At 57.9% G+C, this 15,159-nt stretch overlaps 2 protein-coding genes across 4 annotated transcripts in view; both read right to left on the reverse strand.

Moving 5' to 3' along the window:
- On the reverse strand, positions 1–15,098 carry RBM3 (RNA binding motif protein 3). Of its 3 annotated transcripts, none has more exons than XM_075018649.1 (7): positions 15,036–15,098; positions 13,431–13,535; positions 12,801–12,907; positions 10,514–10,619; positions 9,580–9,661; positions 9,116–9,180; positions 1–880 (listed from the first exon to the last, which is right to left on the reverse strand). In XM_075018649.1, exons 2-6 carry the CDS (start codon positions 13,531–13,533, stop codon positions 9,117–9,119), a joined length of 462 nt encoding a protein of 153 aa, XP_074874750.1. In that variant the 5' UTR covers positions 13,534–13,535; positions 15,036–15,098; the 3' UTR covers positions 1–880; position 9,116. The 3 variants fall into 3 exon arrangements, with proteins under 3 accessions (XP_074874750.1, XP_074874749.1, XP_074874751.1); XM_075018648.1 differs by lacking the exon at positions 1–880 and adding an exon at positions 8,042–8,260; XM_075018650.1 differs by lacking the exons at positions 1–880; positions 15,036–15,098 and adding an exon at positions 8,042–8,260 and having other exon boundaries at positions 13,431–13,533.
- The window catches only part of CDK16 (cyclin dependent kinase 16), a 22,661-nt gene continuing 20,948 nt past the window's right edge, over positions 13,447–15,159 (reverse strand). Inside the window, exon 17 of the mRNA XM_075018646.1 lies at positions 13,447–13,535. The gene's annotated coding sequence lies outside the window, so the exon portion shown is untranslated. The remainder of the gene's footprint in view (positions 13,536–15,159) is intronic.

Consider the following 15,159-nt stretch of genomic DNA (forward strand, 5'->3'; position numbering starts at 1 on the left):
TTGAGATAAGAATGGTTTAATAGAGCAGAAAAGAAGAAACTAATAATGATAATGATAACACTAATAAAATGACAGCAGTAGTAATAAAAGGAATGAAATGTACAAATGATGCGCAGGGCAATTGCTCACCACCCGCCGACTGACACCCAGCCAGTCCCCGAGCAGCGAAATCCCTGCCCCCCCCTTCCCAGTTCCTATACTAGATGGGACGTCCCATGGTATGGAATACACCGTTGGCCACTTTGGGTCAGGTGCCCTGGCTGGGCATGAGAAGCTGAAAAATCCCCGACCATAGTCTAAACACTACTGAGCAACAACTGAAAACATCAGTGTTATCAACATTCTTCACATACTGAACTCAAAACATAGCACTGTACCAGCTACTAGGAAGACAGTTAACTCCATCCCGGCTGAAACCAGGACAGTATCCACCCCTTATTCTATACCATTGACGTCATGCTCAGTTCCCATACCTTTAGTTACATTCTGATCAATCATCACCACCTTTCCATCCCTTTGAGACATATGAACAATGATATATATATATAAAAAAGTATATACACACAGAGATATCAGTTCTTTAGTTCATGGGTTACATTCATAAAATGTTTGTTGAGCTCATTTAGTTTCCGACTCTGGGCTCCATCTGTCATACCAGTCTGTCTGGGCGGAAGGGATGGTGCAAAGTCCTCTCAGTCGGTAGAGCAGAATCGGGCTTCTGTGCGGTGTGCGGAGCAGATGACATTTGATGCAGCAGGAGGATGGTGTGCACCGTTGGATTGTTGTATGCTGGAGTCAGTTCCGGTTCCACCTCTACGGCGCTTTGCTCAGTTTTATCACAGTTCTTTCTTGCTTGATCCAAGTGATTCTTACTATAGTACTATGGATATAGCATATAACAATTATAGTAATGATAACATACAGTAGCAGGGTTATATAGCAACTAATATCATACAGTTTAATTCTGGCTATTTTCACCTAAAATCAAATCCCCTTGAGGCACACATCGGACTTCCCCATCTTTTTGCATCACCCACCAAGTGCACCCAGGCCCTTGAGCAAAAGCAATCCCACCAATGGGTTTACCTTTGCCTGAGGCAGGAGTAACCCAGACTGTTTTCCCTAACATGTTTTTCATGTGCACTACAGGGACTTTATCACCTTCTACAGTATGTAAAAATTCTGATTGGGCAGGGCCACTCCGATTGGCAGATCCTCTGGTGTTGACTAACCAGGTGGCTTTTGCTAAATGTGTATCCCAATGTTTGAAGGTTCCACCCCCCATTGCTCTCAATGTAGTCTTTAACAGTCCATTGTATCGCTCAATTTTCCCAGAGGCTGGTGCATGATAGGGGATATGATACACCCACTCAATGCCATGCTCTTTGGCCCAGGTGTCTATGAGGTTGTTTCGGAAATGAGTCCCATTGTCTGACTCAATTCTTTCTGGGGTGCCATGTCGCCACAAGACCTGCTTCTCAAGGCCCAGGATAGTGTTCCGGGCAGTGGCATGGGGTACAGAGTATGTTTCCAGCCATCCGGTGGTTGCTTCCACCATTGTCAGCACATAGCGCTTGCCTTGGCGAGTTTGTGGGAGTGTGATATAGTCAATCTGCCAGGCTTCCCCAAATTTATATTTCAGCCATCGCCCTCCATACCACAGGGGCTTTAACCGCTTGGCTTGCTTAATTGCAGCACATGTTTCACATTCATGGATAACCTGTGCGATAGTGTCCATAGTCAGGTCCACCCCTCGGTCTCGAGCCCATCTCTATGTTGCATCTCTTCCCTGATGGCCTGAAGTATCATGGGCCCACCGAGCCATAAATAGCTCACCCTTCTGTTGCCAGTCCAGGTCCACCTGAGCCACTTCAATCTTGGCAGCCTGATCCACCTGTTCGTTGTTCCGATGTTCTTCAGTGGCCCGACCCTTGGGTACGTGAGCATCTACATGACGTACTTTTACCACTAGCTTCTCTATCCGAACAGCAATATCTTGCCACAGTGCGGCAGCCCAGATGGGTTTACCTCTGCGCTGCCAGTTGCTCTGCTTCCATTGCTGTAACCACCCCCACAGGGCATTTGCCACCATCCATGAGTCAGTATAGAGATAGAGCACTGGCCACTTCTCTCTTTCAGCAATATCTAACGCTAGCTGGATGGCTTTCACCTCTGCAAACTGACTCGATTCACCCTCTCCTTCAGCGGTTTCTGCAACTTGTCGTGTGGGACTCCATACAGCAGCCTTCCACCTCCGATGCTTTCCCACGATGCGACAGGACCCATCAGTGAACAGGGCATATTGCCTCTCATTTTCTGGCAGTTTATTATACAGCGGGGCCTCTTCAGCCCGTGTCACCTCCTCCTCCTCTGGCGACATTCCAAAATCTTTGCCTTCTGGCCAGTCCGTGATCACTTCTAAAATTCCTGGGCGACTGGGGTTTCCTATGCGAGCCCGTTGTGTGATCAGTGCGATCCACTTACTCCACGTGGCGTCAGTCGCGTGATGTGTAGAGGAGACCCTCCCTTTGAACATCCAGCCCAGCACTGGCAGTCGGGGTGCTAAGAGGAGCTGTGTCTCAGTACCAACCACTTCTGAGGCGGCTCGAACTCCTTCATACGCTGCCAATATCTCTTTTTCAGTTGGGGTGTAGCGAGCCTCGGATCCTCGATATCCTCGACTCCAGAACCCCAGGGGTCGGCCTCGGGTCTCCCCAGGTGCTTTCTGCCAGAGGCTCCAGGTAGGGCCATTCTCCCCAGCTGCAGTATAGAGCACATTTTTAACATCTTGTCCTGTCCGGACTGGCCCAAGGGCTACGGCATGAACAATCTCCCGTTTAATTTGTTCAAAGGCTGGTTGTTGTTCAGGGCCCCATTTAAAATCATTCTTCTTCCGGGTCACTTGATAGAGAGGGCTTACAATCAAATTGTAATTTGGAATATGCATTCTCCAAAACCCCACGACACCTAGGAAGGCCTGTGTGTCCTTTTTATTAGTCGGGGGAGACACAGCTGCTTTTTTATTAATCACATCCATTGGGATCTGACAACGTCCATCTTGCCATTTTATTCCCAGAAACTGGATCTCCTGTGCAGGTCCCTTGACCTTACTTTCTTTTATGGCAAAACCGGCTTCCAGAAGGATTTGGATTATTTTCTTCCCTTTCTCAAAAACTTCTTCTGCCGTGTTGCCCCATATGATGATGTCATCAATGTATTGCAGGTGTTCCGGAGCTTCACCTTTTTCCAGTGCAGTCTGGATCAGTCCATGGCAAATGGTGGGGCTGTGTTTCCACCCCTGGGGCAATCGATTCCAAGTGTACTGGACACCCCTCCAAGTAAAGGCAAAGAAGAAACTAATAATGATAATGATAACACTAATAAAATGACAGCAGTAGTAATAAAAGGATTGGAATGTACAAATGATGCGCAGGGCAATTGCTCACCACCCAGCCCGTCCCCGAGCGGCGAAATCCCTGCCCCCCCCTTCCCAGTTCCTAAACTAGATGGGACGTCCCATGGTATGGAATACACCGTTGGCCACTTTGGGTCAGGTGCCCTGGCTGGGCATGAGAAGCTGAAAAATCCTTGACTATAGTCTAAACACTACTGAGCAACTGAAAACATCAGTGTGTTATCAACATTCTTCGCATACTGAACTCAAAACATAGCACTGCACCAGCTACTAGGAAGACAGTTAATTCTATCCCAGCTGAAACCAGGACATGGGGACAGCCCAAAACTACACAAGTCAATCAGGGCAGGAACAAAACTGCCTCCAGCCGCCTCGAGTGGGAATCTGGCAAAGCTGTGGCTGACAGAAAGCTGACAAACCCTGGAGGCAGGAGAAAAGGTGGGTCACAAGCGGTGTTCCCCAGGGCTCACTATTGGGGCTGGTTCTGTTTAATATCTTTATCAATGATCTGGATGAGGGGATCGAGCGCGCCCTCAGTAAGTTTGCCAACGACACCACGTTGGGAGGGAAGGTCGATCTGCTCAGGCGTAGGGAGGCTCTACAGAGAGATCTGGACAGGCTGGATCGGGGGGCCGAGGCCAATCGTAGGAAGTTCAAGAAGGCCAAGTGCCGGGTCCTGCGCTTCGGTCACAACCCCACGCAACGCTACAGGCCTGGGGAAGAGTGGCTGGAAAGCTGCCCGGCGGAAAAGGACGTCGGGGTGCTGGTCGACAGCCGGCTGAAGACGAGCCAGCAGTGTGCCCAGGTGGCCAAGAAGGCCAACGGCATCCTGGCCTGTATCAGGAATAGCGTGGCCAGCAGGAGCAGGGAGGTGATCGTGCCCCTGCGCTGGGCACTGGTGAGGCCGCCCCTCGAGCCCTGCGTTCATTTTTGGGCCCCTCGCGACGGGAAAGACCTTGAGTTGCTGGAACGCGTCCGGAGAAGGGCAACCGAGTTGGTGAGGGGCTGCCTTGGGTTCCGCTGGGATAGAGTTCATTTTTACAGGAACCTGGGAGGTCAGGGGGGGCACAGCCGACCTGAACTAGCCAAGGAGCTCTTCCATACCGTGTGCCATCACGCTCAGTATATAAACGGGGAGCGGGCTGGGGGGTGCATTCAACTTTCGGCGGGGGAAGTGGCGGAGCGTCAGGTTCCAGGTGGTGAGCAGTTGCGCTGTGCATCACTCGTTTTGTATATTCTTTCATTAGTACCGTTGTTGTTGTAACTTCTCTTTTTGTGTTGTCCCAGTAAACGGCCCTTATCTCAACCCTCGAGGTTGGGGGTTTGGGTTTTTTTTTTTCTTTTCTCCCCTCTGATTCTCCTCCCCAGCCCACCCGGAGGGGGGCGGGAGGAGTGAGCGAGCGGCTGCGTGGTCCTTTGTTACCGGCTGGGCTGAAACCACGACAGGGGCCTGGAGCACAAGTCTTCTGAGGAGCGGCTGAGGGAACTGGGGTGGTTTAGTCTGGAGAAAAGGAGGCTGAGGGGAGACCTGACCGCTCTCTACAACTACCCGAAAGGAGGCTGTAGTGAGGTGGGGGCTGGTCTCTTGTATCAAGTAACTAGCGATAGGATGAGAGAAAACAGCCTCAAGTTGTGCCAGGGGAGGTTTAGTTTGGATATTAGAAAAAATTTATTTATTGAAAGGGTTGTCAGTCATCGGAACAGGCTGCCCAGGGAAGTGGTGGCATCACCATCCCTGGAGGTATTCAAAAAAACGTGTAGACAAGGCACTTCAAGACATGGTTTAGTGCGCATCGTTGCCGGTTGGACTCAATGATCTTGAAGGTCTTTTCCAACCTAAATGATTCTATGAAATGTGAAGATGCTAAAAAGCCGTGTACAAACGTTTATGTGCTTCCTCAACTCTGTCCTGCAGTGCCTGACATAGACACCCCTTCTGGCCAACTATCTGCTTGCTGACAAGCACAGCCAGTCACGTGAGCGCTTTTAGGAACATCTTGTAAATCTGTCAGGCACTTCCCAAGGATTCCAAGAATCTGGAATTTAAGAGAAAAGCAGCCCTTCTTTGCCAAGGCCCCGAGTTGGTCGTCTTTGAACACTCAAGACTAGAAGGCACTTCTATCGAGCCGTGTTCATCTTCAGAAGGGCACCCCTTTCTAGCCCCAGGTCTTGGTCCCTATTCCTGCAGGTTAAACCCTCTTTGCTTATTGCACAGAAATATTCTGTCCGTTTAACATCCCTCTGAAGAAAGTTTTCTCTGCGCTAAAATGTCCTGAGCTTGTGGGGATGCTGTCACCTTGGGAGGGGTGGAGACTGTTCTTAGGACTTCAAAATCCCCACCAGGTTTCCCATTGCTCTTAAGGATCCCCTCGCCATTATGGGGACTGTTGATCAATTAGTGGAGAGTGTGCAGAAGGTGGCTTGTCTGCAGATGATGTACGATCGAAAATTGGAGCCTACACAGGAGTCCCCGATGACGATGTTGGTGGATCCCAAGCGAATGACTCCTCTGTAAGGGGACTCCCCGATTCTCCGAAGCCGATGGATATACAATTACAAGGAAAGATACAGGCGATGCCCCAGAGCGATTTGCAAATGTTTCACTTTTGGTTCTTTCCTGCTTCAAGTTGTTCTTTTAATCCCATCACTTGTCCCAGAAGGGACTGAACAAGGTTTTGGAGGGATTCAGTAATTTGAGATTCTGCAGCGAGGTGGCAATCCCTACCCTCCACTGCCGCGGCCAGACTCGCACGAGAACGGCACAGACAACTGCTTTTCCTTTCCCCAACCGTACTCCAGAGTCTTCCTGTAAAGTGACAACTGTAAACTGGTCCTGTAAACTGACCCGATCGACACCACTCTGCAGATTACACCAATTTCCCTGAGCCCAGTCTACCCTGGGCACAGAGGGTCACGCTTTATGTTTTTCTAAAAAAAAAAAAAAATCAAACAAAGCTTCTTTCCCCAAAGGGGCAATTTTACTATTGCTCATCTTGTATAAAGGGGGGAAGAGGTCATCGCACGAAGGCAGCACGTAAAGTTTCAAGCACGACGTAAGCCCGCAACCCTTACATTCCTGAGAGGTCTCACGTATTGGGGAAACAGTACGGCACTCTCGTCTTAAGCGATCCTGTCCGTGATGCCACTCTAAATGTCCCAGTCCAACGTTGGGGAAGGTTTCGATACGATCCCAAGAGCGAGATTAAGACACAAACGAGGTCAAATGCTGTATACCCAAACCAGCTTTTATCATCAAAAATAGAAAACAGTAGCGGTAGGATAGAAGGGAAGAAAAAGGCCGGAATCAAGAAAGCAGTCAGGATAGAGTTGCAAGAATAGTCACCACCATGGATCCAGCGGCGTCCCGTTGGTCCTCGGGCTTCAACTCTTTGGGGATGGGTGCACACCACGGCTTGTCCCCACCGTTTTTTGGAGGGCATAGTCCGATGCACGCACATACGTACTGTTCACACCCTACAGGTCTCGTCTACCACACGACCTTCACGTGATCAACACCAGAAACCAGTACGTTATCTCAAAGACTACAGTTTCCATGACAATGGTAGTCTCCACATTCCTCCATGCTTTGCCAGCTCCGGCCCAGCTCCTTCCCTGGATGCCTCAGTGGCCTGGCAATCGTCCTTATGGACAGAGGAGTGTCCTGCTTCAACAAGCCATCCCAGAGACAAACGGCTCGAGATAAACGGTTCACAGTTCAGTCTCTCCCACAGAGACACCCAAGAGTGGCTGCAACCCAACCACGGAGATCCCATGGTGGAGCAGGATGACGCTATGGGGACCGAAGCCCCTGGAGATCCCACCTTGGAGCAGAGGTGCCCCATGGGGACTGAAGCCCATGGAAGACTCATGACGGAGCAGTACACCGCCAGAAGAACTTCAACCCACGCAAACCCAAGGTGGAGCAGAAACATCCAGGAGCAGCTACAACCCAACTGCGGAGGACCCAAGATGGAGCAGGACTACCCAAGAGGAGCTGCAACCCAACCATGGAGGACCAACGGTTGACCAGCAACACCCCAGAAGAAAGGAACGCCTTGGAGAACCCATAGTGGAGCAGGGACACCCACCAGTGGCTGCAACCCAACCATGGAGGAACCATGGTGGACCAGGGTTACACCATGGGGACTGAAGCCCATGAGATCCCACCTTGGAGCAGGACACCCAAGAAGAACGGAAGCCCCTGGAGATCCCATGATGGAGCAGGGACACCCTATGGCGACTGAAGCCCATGGAGAACTCATGGTGGAGCAGGACAACCTAGAAGAACCAAAACCCATGGAAGACCCGTGGGGGAGCAAGACGCTACATGGAAACTGAAACCTGTGGAGGATCCATGGTGGACCAGCAACACTCCAGCAACACCATAGCCCCCGGAGCATCCATGATGGAACAGCAACATCATAAAGCCCACAGCGAACTCACGGCGGAGCAGAACCACCCACGACAGCCTCAACCCACCACGGAAGACCCGTGGTGGACCAGGGCCACCCCCCAGGGACCGAAACCCCTGAAGAGCCTGTGGTCAACCAGGGCCACCCCACGGGGACCGAAGCCCCCAGAGATGCCACCTTGGAGCAGGAACACGCCCCCCACCCCGAGAAAACCAGGGAAGAGACACAATCCTGGGAGGGATCTGACCTTTAATAGGACCTGAGGAAGTACAAACTGGGGGGAGGTCATGCCCCCCCCTCCACCCGCCACCCCCACCATGTCCCCCTCCCCCCTCGGCGTCCATCCATGGCCCGGGGGGGGAGGGGACAGTGTGTCCCCCCCACCCCGGGGGGGTTCGGGGGCCCCCCCGAAATCCAGCACCGAGGGTCCAAGCTGGGGATGAGAAGGAGATCAGCGGGGGAGGGGCCGGGTGGGCACTCAGAGACCCCCCCCAAAATGGGGGTTTGGGGGGGAACAGGGACCCCAACCCCCCCAAAACGGGGGATATGAAGGAGAGATCCCAAAATAATTGGGGTGGGAGTCATCCCTCCCCCCAACCCCCCCAAAATGGGGTTTGGGGGGCTCAGGGACCCCAACCCCCCTCCAAAAAATGGGAGACGGTGGGGGCAATCCAAAATTCCCTCCCTAAATAATTTGGGGAGGGCAGGGCACCCTGTAGCCCCCTCCCCAAATGGGGGTTTGGGGGCTCAAGAACCCCCCAAAATAATTTGAGGGGGCAGAGACCACCACAGGACCCCAAAATGGGGGTTTTGGGGGGCTCAGTGATTCTCCTCCCCCTCCAAAATGGAGGACATGGTAGGGGGGGGAACCCCAAAACCACCCCCCCCAAATAATTTAGCAGGAGATCAAGAAACACCACAGCCCCCCCCAAAATGGGGAGGGGGGATTCACAGATCTCCACACACCCCCCAAAAATAGGGGATGTAATGGGGGGGCCCCAAAATAATTTAAGGGAAGCAGCAACTCCTCCCAGACCTCTCAAAATTGAGGGATTGGGGGGGGGGGTCAGGGACCCCCCTGCCAAAATAATTTGAGGGGGTCAGAAAACCCTGTGTGCCCACCCCCCCAAAAAAATGAGAGGTTGGGGGGGGGTCTGCAAGGACAGGAGGTTTTCAGGAGGCCCCAGTTCATGGGAGGGAGCTCATGGGTGCGGGGGGGGGTCCCCAGGGTGTCCCCCCCTATTTTGGGGGGGTTCCCCCCCCATCCCCCCCCCCCCCGTGCCCCTACCTCAGTTGTCGTAGTTGTCCCGGTAGGAAGCGGAGGGGAAGCGCTCGCCGTAACCCCCCTGGTTTCTGGGGGCGGGGGGGGGGGGGTCAGCACCCACGGGTGGCCCCCCCCAGCACCCATGGGACCCCCCCCCCAAGTTCCTCAGAACCACCCAAAAACCATCAGCTCCCCCTCAACACCCAGGATCCCCCCCTCCCCCAGCACCCATGAGCTCCCCCCCAGCACCCACAAGCCCCCCCGCCTCCCAAGCACCCATGCCCCCCCCAACACCCACGCCCCCCCCCCCCAGCACCCACAAGCCCACCTCCCCAGCTCCCACAGGGCCCCCCCAAGCACCCAAAAGATACCCCCTCCCCCCCCAAGCACCCACGGCCCCTCCTCCAGCATACCCAGGCCCCCCCCCCCAGCACCCACCCATCCCCCCCCCCCCCCAGCACCCATGGGTGCCCCCCCCTCCTCCTCACCGGCCACCATAGTCGCGGGAGCCCCCGTAGCCCCCCCCGCTGCGTCCCTCGTAGCGGCCCCCGTAGCCCCGATCACCTCCTCCTGGGGGAGGGGACGACCCCAAAATTTAAGGGGATGGGGGGGCATTAAGACCTCCCCCAGCCCCCCCCCAAACCCCTCCCTCAAACCTCCCAGTCCCACGTGGGACCCCCAAAACTCCCCCAGGCCCCCCCGCCCCCCCCAACCCATCTGACACTCCACTGCCCCCCCCCAACCCCCCTAAGAGCCCCCCCAAAAAGCCCCACACCCCAAATTAACCCTTCCTGGCTCCCCCCAAAACCCCCAGGCCCCCGCAAATCCTGTTCTTGCCCCCCCCAAGACCCCCAAGTGCCCCAAAAAGCCCCCCCCAAACTTCCTGTGCTCCCCCAAAACTCCCTCTTACCCCTCTAAAGACACCCCAGCCCCCCCCCAAACCCCCAACTCTCCTAACTGCTCCCCCTAAAAGCCCCTCTATACCCCTGAGTCACCCCAAAGCCCCCCCAAACCCCCTAAGGGTCCCCCCCAAAACCCCCCAAGCACCCCATTACTCCCCCACCCCCCCAGACCCCTCAGGGCCCCCCAAATCCCTTTCACTCCCCCCCAAATCCTCCCAAGCCCCCCCCAAAACCCCCAAACTCCATGGAAAAACCCCAAACTCCCTAAGAGCCCCCCCCCAAAACCCCCCAAGCACCCAATTACCCCCCCCAAATCCCTCAGAGCCCCCCAAATCTCTTTCAACCCCCCCAAATCCTCCCAAGCTCCCCAAAACCCCCTCAGAGCCCCCCCAAATCCTCCAACTGCCCCCCCCAACCACTCAATAGCACCCCCAAAGACCCCCTCCAGCCCCCCCACCCCCCCAAACTCCACCAGCACCCCCCACCCACCCCAAGCACCCCAAATTCCACCACCCAATACCTCGAGCGTAGCCCCGGCCCCGGGCCCGGCCCCCCCCGTAGCCCCCCCGGGCGCCGCGGGGGGATTTTCCGGCGTGATCCACCCGGATCTGTCGCCCATCCAGGGACTGCGGGGTGGGGGGGGGAGGATGACACACACAATGTTGGGGTCACCCTCATCCCCCCTAAAACCAGGCTCAGGGCCCCCCAACCCCCTCCAAATACCCCCCAAGTACCCCAGACCCCCATTTGGGACCCCCAAGTGCCCCCCCAGTACCCCTGCGACCCCCCCCCAGACCCCCCCTAGGGACCCTCTAAACCCACATTAGGCTCCCCAAATGCCCCCCAACCCTGTTAGAGACCCCCCAAGACCTTCTTAGGGACCCCCAAGTGCACCCCAGGCCTCTTTAGGGGTGTCCCACACCCACTTAGGACCCCCAAGTGACCCCCAAACCCCCTTAGGGACCCCCCTAGACCCCCTTAGGGACCCCCCCAGACCCCCTTAGGGACCCCCAAGAGTCCCCCAAACCCCTTTAAGAACCCCCCCAGACCCCTTTAGGGACCCCCAAGAGTCCCCCAAACCCCCTTAGGGACCCCCCTAGACCCCTTTAGGGACCCTCAAGGGTCCCCCAAACCCCTTTAGGGACCCTCGAGACCCCATTAGGGCCAACCCAGGCCCCCTTACGGCCCCCTCAAATACCCCCAGATCCCATGAGGGACCCCCAAGTGACCCCCAAACCCCCTTAGGGACCCCCCCAGACCCCCTTAGGGACCCCCAAGAGTCCCCCAAACCCCCTTAGGGACCCCCCCAGACCCCTTTAGGGACCCTCAAGGGTCCCCCAAACCCCTTTAGGGACCCCCCTAAACCCCTTTAGGGCCAACCCAGGCCCCCTTTCAGCCCCCTCAAACACCCCCAGATCCCACGAGGGACCCCCAAGTGACCCCCAAACCCCCTTAGGGTCCCCCCCAGACCCCTTTAGGGACCCCCAAGAGTCCCCCAAACCCCTTTAGAGACCCTCCAGACCCCGTTAGGGCCAACCCAGGCCCCCTTACGGCCCCCTCAAATACCCCCAGATCCCATGAGGGACCCCCAAGTGACCCCCAAACCCCCTTAGGGACCCCCCTAGACCCCCTTAGGAACCCCCAAGAGTCCCCCAAACCCCCTTAGGGACCCCCCCCAGACCCCCTTAGGGACCCCCAAGAGTCCCCCAAACCCCCTTAGGGACCCCCCCAGACCCCTTTAGGGACCCCCAAGAGTCCCCCAAACCCCTTTAGGGACCCCCCTAAACCCCTTTAGGGCCAACCCAGGCCCCCTTTCGGCCCCCTCAAATACCCCCAGATCCCATGAGGGACCCCCAAGTGACCCCCAAACCCCCTTAGGGACCCCCCAGACCCCTTAGGGACCCCCAGGAGTCCCCCAAACCCCCTTAAGGACCCTCCTAGACCCCTTTAGGGACCCCCAAGAGTCCCCCAAACCCCTTTAGGGACCCTCGAGACCCCGTTAGGGCCAACCCAGGCCCCCTTACGGCCCCCTCAAATACCCACAGATCCCATGAGGGGCCCCCAAGTGACCCCCAAACCCCCTTAGGGACCCCCCTAGACCCCTTTAGGGACCCCCAGGAGTCCCCCAAACCCCCTTAAGGACCCCTCTAGACCCCTTTAGGGACCCCCAAGGGTCCCCCAAACCCCTTTAGGGACCCTCCAGACCCCCTTAGGGCCAACCCAGGCCCCCTTACAGCCCCCTCTAATACCCCCAGATCCCATGAGGGGCCCCCAAGTGACCCCCAAACCCCTTTAGGGACCCCCCTAGACCCCCTTAGGAACCCCCAAGAGTCCCCCAAACCCCCTTAAGGACCCCCCCAGACCCCTTTAGGGACCCCCAAGAGTCCCCCAAACCCCTTTAGGGACCCTCCAGACCCCCTTAGGGCCAACCCAGGCCCCCTTACGGCCCCCTCTAATACCCCCAGATCCCATGAGGGACCCCCAAGTGACCCCCAAACCCCTTTAGGGACCCCCCTAGACCCCCTTAGGAACCCCCAAGAGTCCCCCAAACCCCCTTAGGGACCCCCCCAGACCCCTTTAGGGACCCCCAAGAGTCCCCCAAACCCCTTTAGGGACCCTCCAGACCCCATTACTGCCCCCTCAAACGCCCCCAGATCCCATGAGGGACCCCCAAGTTCCCCCCAGACCCCTTTCTGGGTGTCCTACGCCCACTTAGGGAGTCCCCCAGACCCCCCTCAGGGAACCCCAAGAATTCCCCAAAATCCCCTCTGGAAGGCCCCCCCCCAGGCCCCCCCCCCCCCCCCCACCTCGCCGTTCATGGCCCTCATGGCGTCGCTGGCGTGTTCGGGGTTGGCGAAGGTGACGAAGCCGAAGCCGCGGGACCGTTGGGTCTCCCGGTCCTTCACCACCACCACTGCGGGCATCAGGGTGCGTCGGGACCCCCACCCAGGGGTGGCAACTCCCCCCCCCCCCCCCAAAGTGCAGTCCCAGAGAAAAAAAGGAAACACCCCCCTTCCCCCCCAAAAAAAAAAAAAAACAACCCTCATCTTATAAATTAAAATCCAAAATTGGGGTCCCAAGGGAACATGGGAAACCCCCACCCCCACCCCCCAGGGCTGCCCCCACCCCTATGGGGTCCCAGAGAAGATGGAGACCCCCACCCGTGGGTATCACCCCACTAAAATGGGGTCCTAGGGAGTTTTGGGGGGGGGGGGGGGTCCCTGGAGGGGTTGGGGGTCCCTGGGGAGATTTGGGGAGGTCCCAGGGGGTTTGGGGACCCCCCCCCAGGGGGATTACCGGGGATCCCTTGGGGGATTTGGGGGTTCCAAGAGCTTTTGGGGGGGTTCTGAGGTTTTGGGGGGTCCCTAGAGTTTTGGGGGGGGTCCCCAAGGTTTGGGGGGGGGGGGGGGAGAGGGGTCAGTTGGGGGGTGCCTCACCCTCGGCGATGGGCCCGAAGGAGCTGAAGTGCTGCTCCAGCCCCTGCTCGTCCGTGTCAAAGTTGAGCCCCCCCACGAAGAGCTTCCCCTCCTCTGCCGCCATGCCTGGGTGGGGCACATGTGTGATGTCACCAGGTGCAGCCCCACCCCCCCAGACGATGTCAGAACCCGGGGTGGGGGGGGGGGAATCCCCTTTACAAGCCAGGGAGATTCTGACATTGCAGATCTGGTGAGACCCCTCCCCCCCCCCCCAGCCTCGGTGGGCTCCCCTGTGATGTCATAACCCAGCCCTCACCCCGCGTGGGTCCTCCGTGATGTCACAACCCTAGCAAGGGAACCCCAAGGCTCCTATATGATGTCACGACACCGGTGGGGGAACCCCAAGGGTCCCGTGTGATGTCACAGCTGTGCTAGCACAACCCCCAGGGTCCTGTGTGATGTCACAGCTGTGCTAGCACAACCCCCAGGGTCCTCTACGATGTCACAAATCCGGCAGGGAAGCCCAGAGCTGCCCTACGCCATCACAGCTCTGGTGAGGACACCACCTGCGTCGCCTGTGACATCATAATGCTCACAGACAACCCCCCTCCACAGGGCTCCCCGATGACATCGCAGCCCAGCGGGACACACCCTGTCCCACGTGGGTATCGTGTGATGTCACTACCCTGGTGGGGACACCTCACCACCCCCCCCCGTGACTCCTCAGTGATGTCACAGCCCCACAGCGAACCCCCGTCTCAGAGAGCTCCCCATGTTGTCACTGTCCCGCCACGGATCCCCCACCCCAGTGACGTCAGAACCCCACAGGAAACCACCCCTGCCCTAGGGGATGCGCTATGACGTCACTACGCCAGCAGGAACCCCCTGATGTCACAACAGCGGTGGGGCCCACCACCACGCATCCCCCTCAGTGACATCACAGCTCCAGAAGGAACCCCCGCCCTAGAAGACTCCCTGTGACGTCACTGCCCTGCTGTGACATCACAAGGGAGATGGGGGGAACGCCCCCACGTGTTCCCCCCCCAGTGACATCATAACTCCACAGGGAACCCCCATCCTACGGGGATCCCCACTGGGTCCCCCCTGACGTCACAACCGCGGCGCCCCGCCCCCAGTGACATCACAATCACGCGAGGAAACCCCCATCCTGGAGGCTTCCCCGTGACGTCACTACCCCGGGAGGGGACCCTCCCCGTGGGACACTGCCCCTCCCCCCCCCCAGGACGTCACAACCTCGATTGGGGACCCCACCCCCACCCCCGGGGCTCCCCCCCATGACGTCACCCCACGTGGACCCTCCCCGGCCGCGTGCGCCCCCCCACCCGGAAGCGCCCCCCACTTCCGCCTTCTCCCCGCGCTCTGCGCATGCGCCGACCCTCTCCCCGCCCCCCCCCACCCCGCGCATGCGCCGCCGCCCGCGGCCCCGCCCCGCCCCCGCCACGCGCCCGGGGGGGGGGAAGGGGAGCGGGGGGGGGGAGGGGAAGGGAGCGAGAGACCCGGCGCCGGGGCATGCGCACTGCGGCCCCGCCACTATCGCGACAGAGAGGCGGGCGGGGGGGCTGGGGGGGGGGAGAATCGCGACAGGAGGCGGCGGCGCCGACTCACCCCTCACCGCGCGGCGCCCGACGGCCCCAGACTGAGGCCGCGCCCGGCTCCGCCCCGCCCTTATCTACCGGCCACGCCCCCTCCCCTCCCTACCCGGCACGCCATTGGCTGGGCCCGCGGGATC

This window comes from Buteo buteo, chromosome 30 (assembly GCF_964188355.1).
Source record: "Buteo buteo chromosome 30, bButBut1.hap1.1, whole genome shotgun sequence".
Lineage (NCBI taxonomy): Eukaryota > Metazoa > Chordata > Aves > Accipitriformes > Accipitridae > Buteo > Buteo buteo.

What these genes read in the sequence shown, in the direction of transcription:
- RBM3 (XM_075018649.1), bottom strand. Translation starts at nt 13,533, where the DNA reads ATGGCGGCAGAGGAGGGGAAGCTCTTCGTGGGGGGGCTCAACTTTGAC. An exon ending in CTTCGGGCCCATCGCCGAGG is followed by an intron (nt 12,908 to 13,430) that starts GTGAGGCACCCC and finishes TGATGCCCGCAG; the next exon opens with TGGTGGTGGTGAAGGACCGG. An exon ending in GGGCCGGGGCTACGCTCGAG is followed by an intron (nt 9,662 to 10,513) that starts GTATTGGGTGGT and finishes CCCCTCCCCCAG; the next exon opens with GAGGAGGTGATCGGGGCTAC.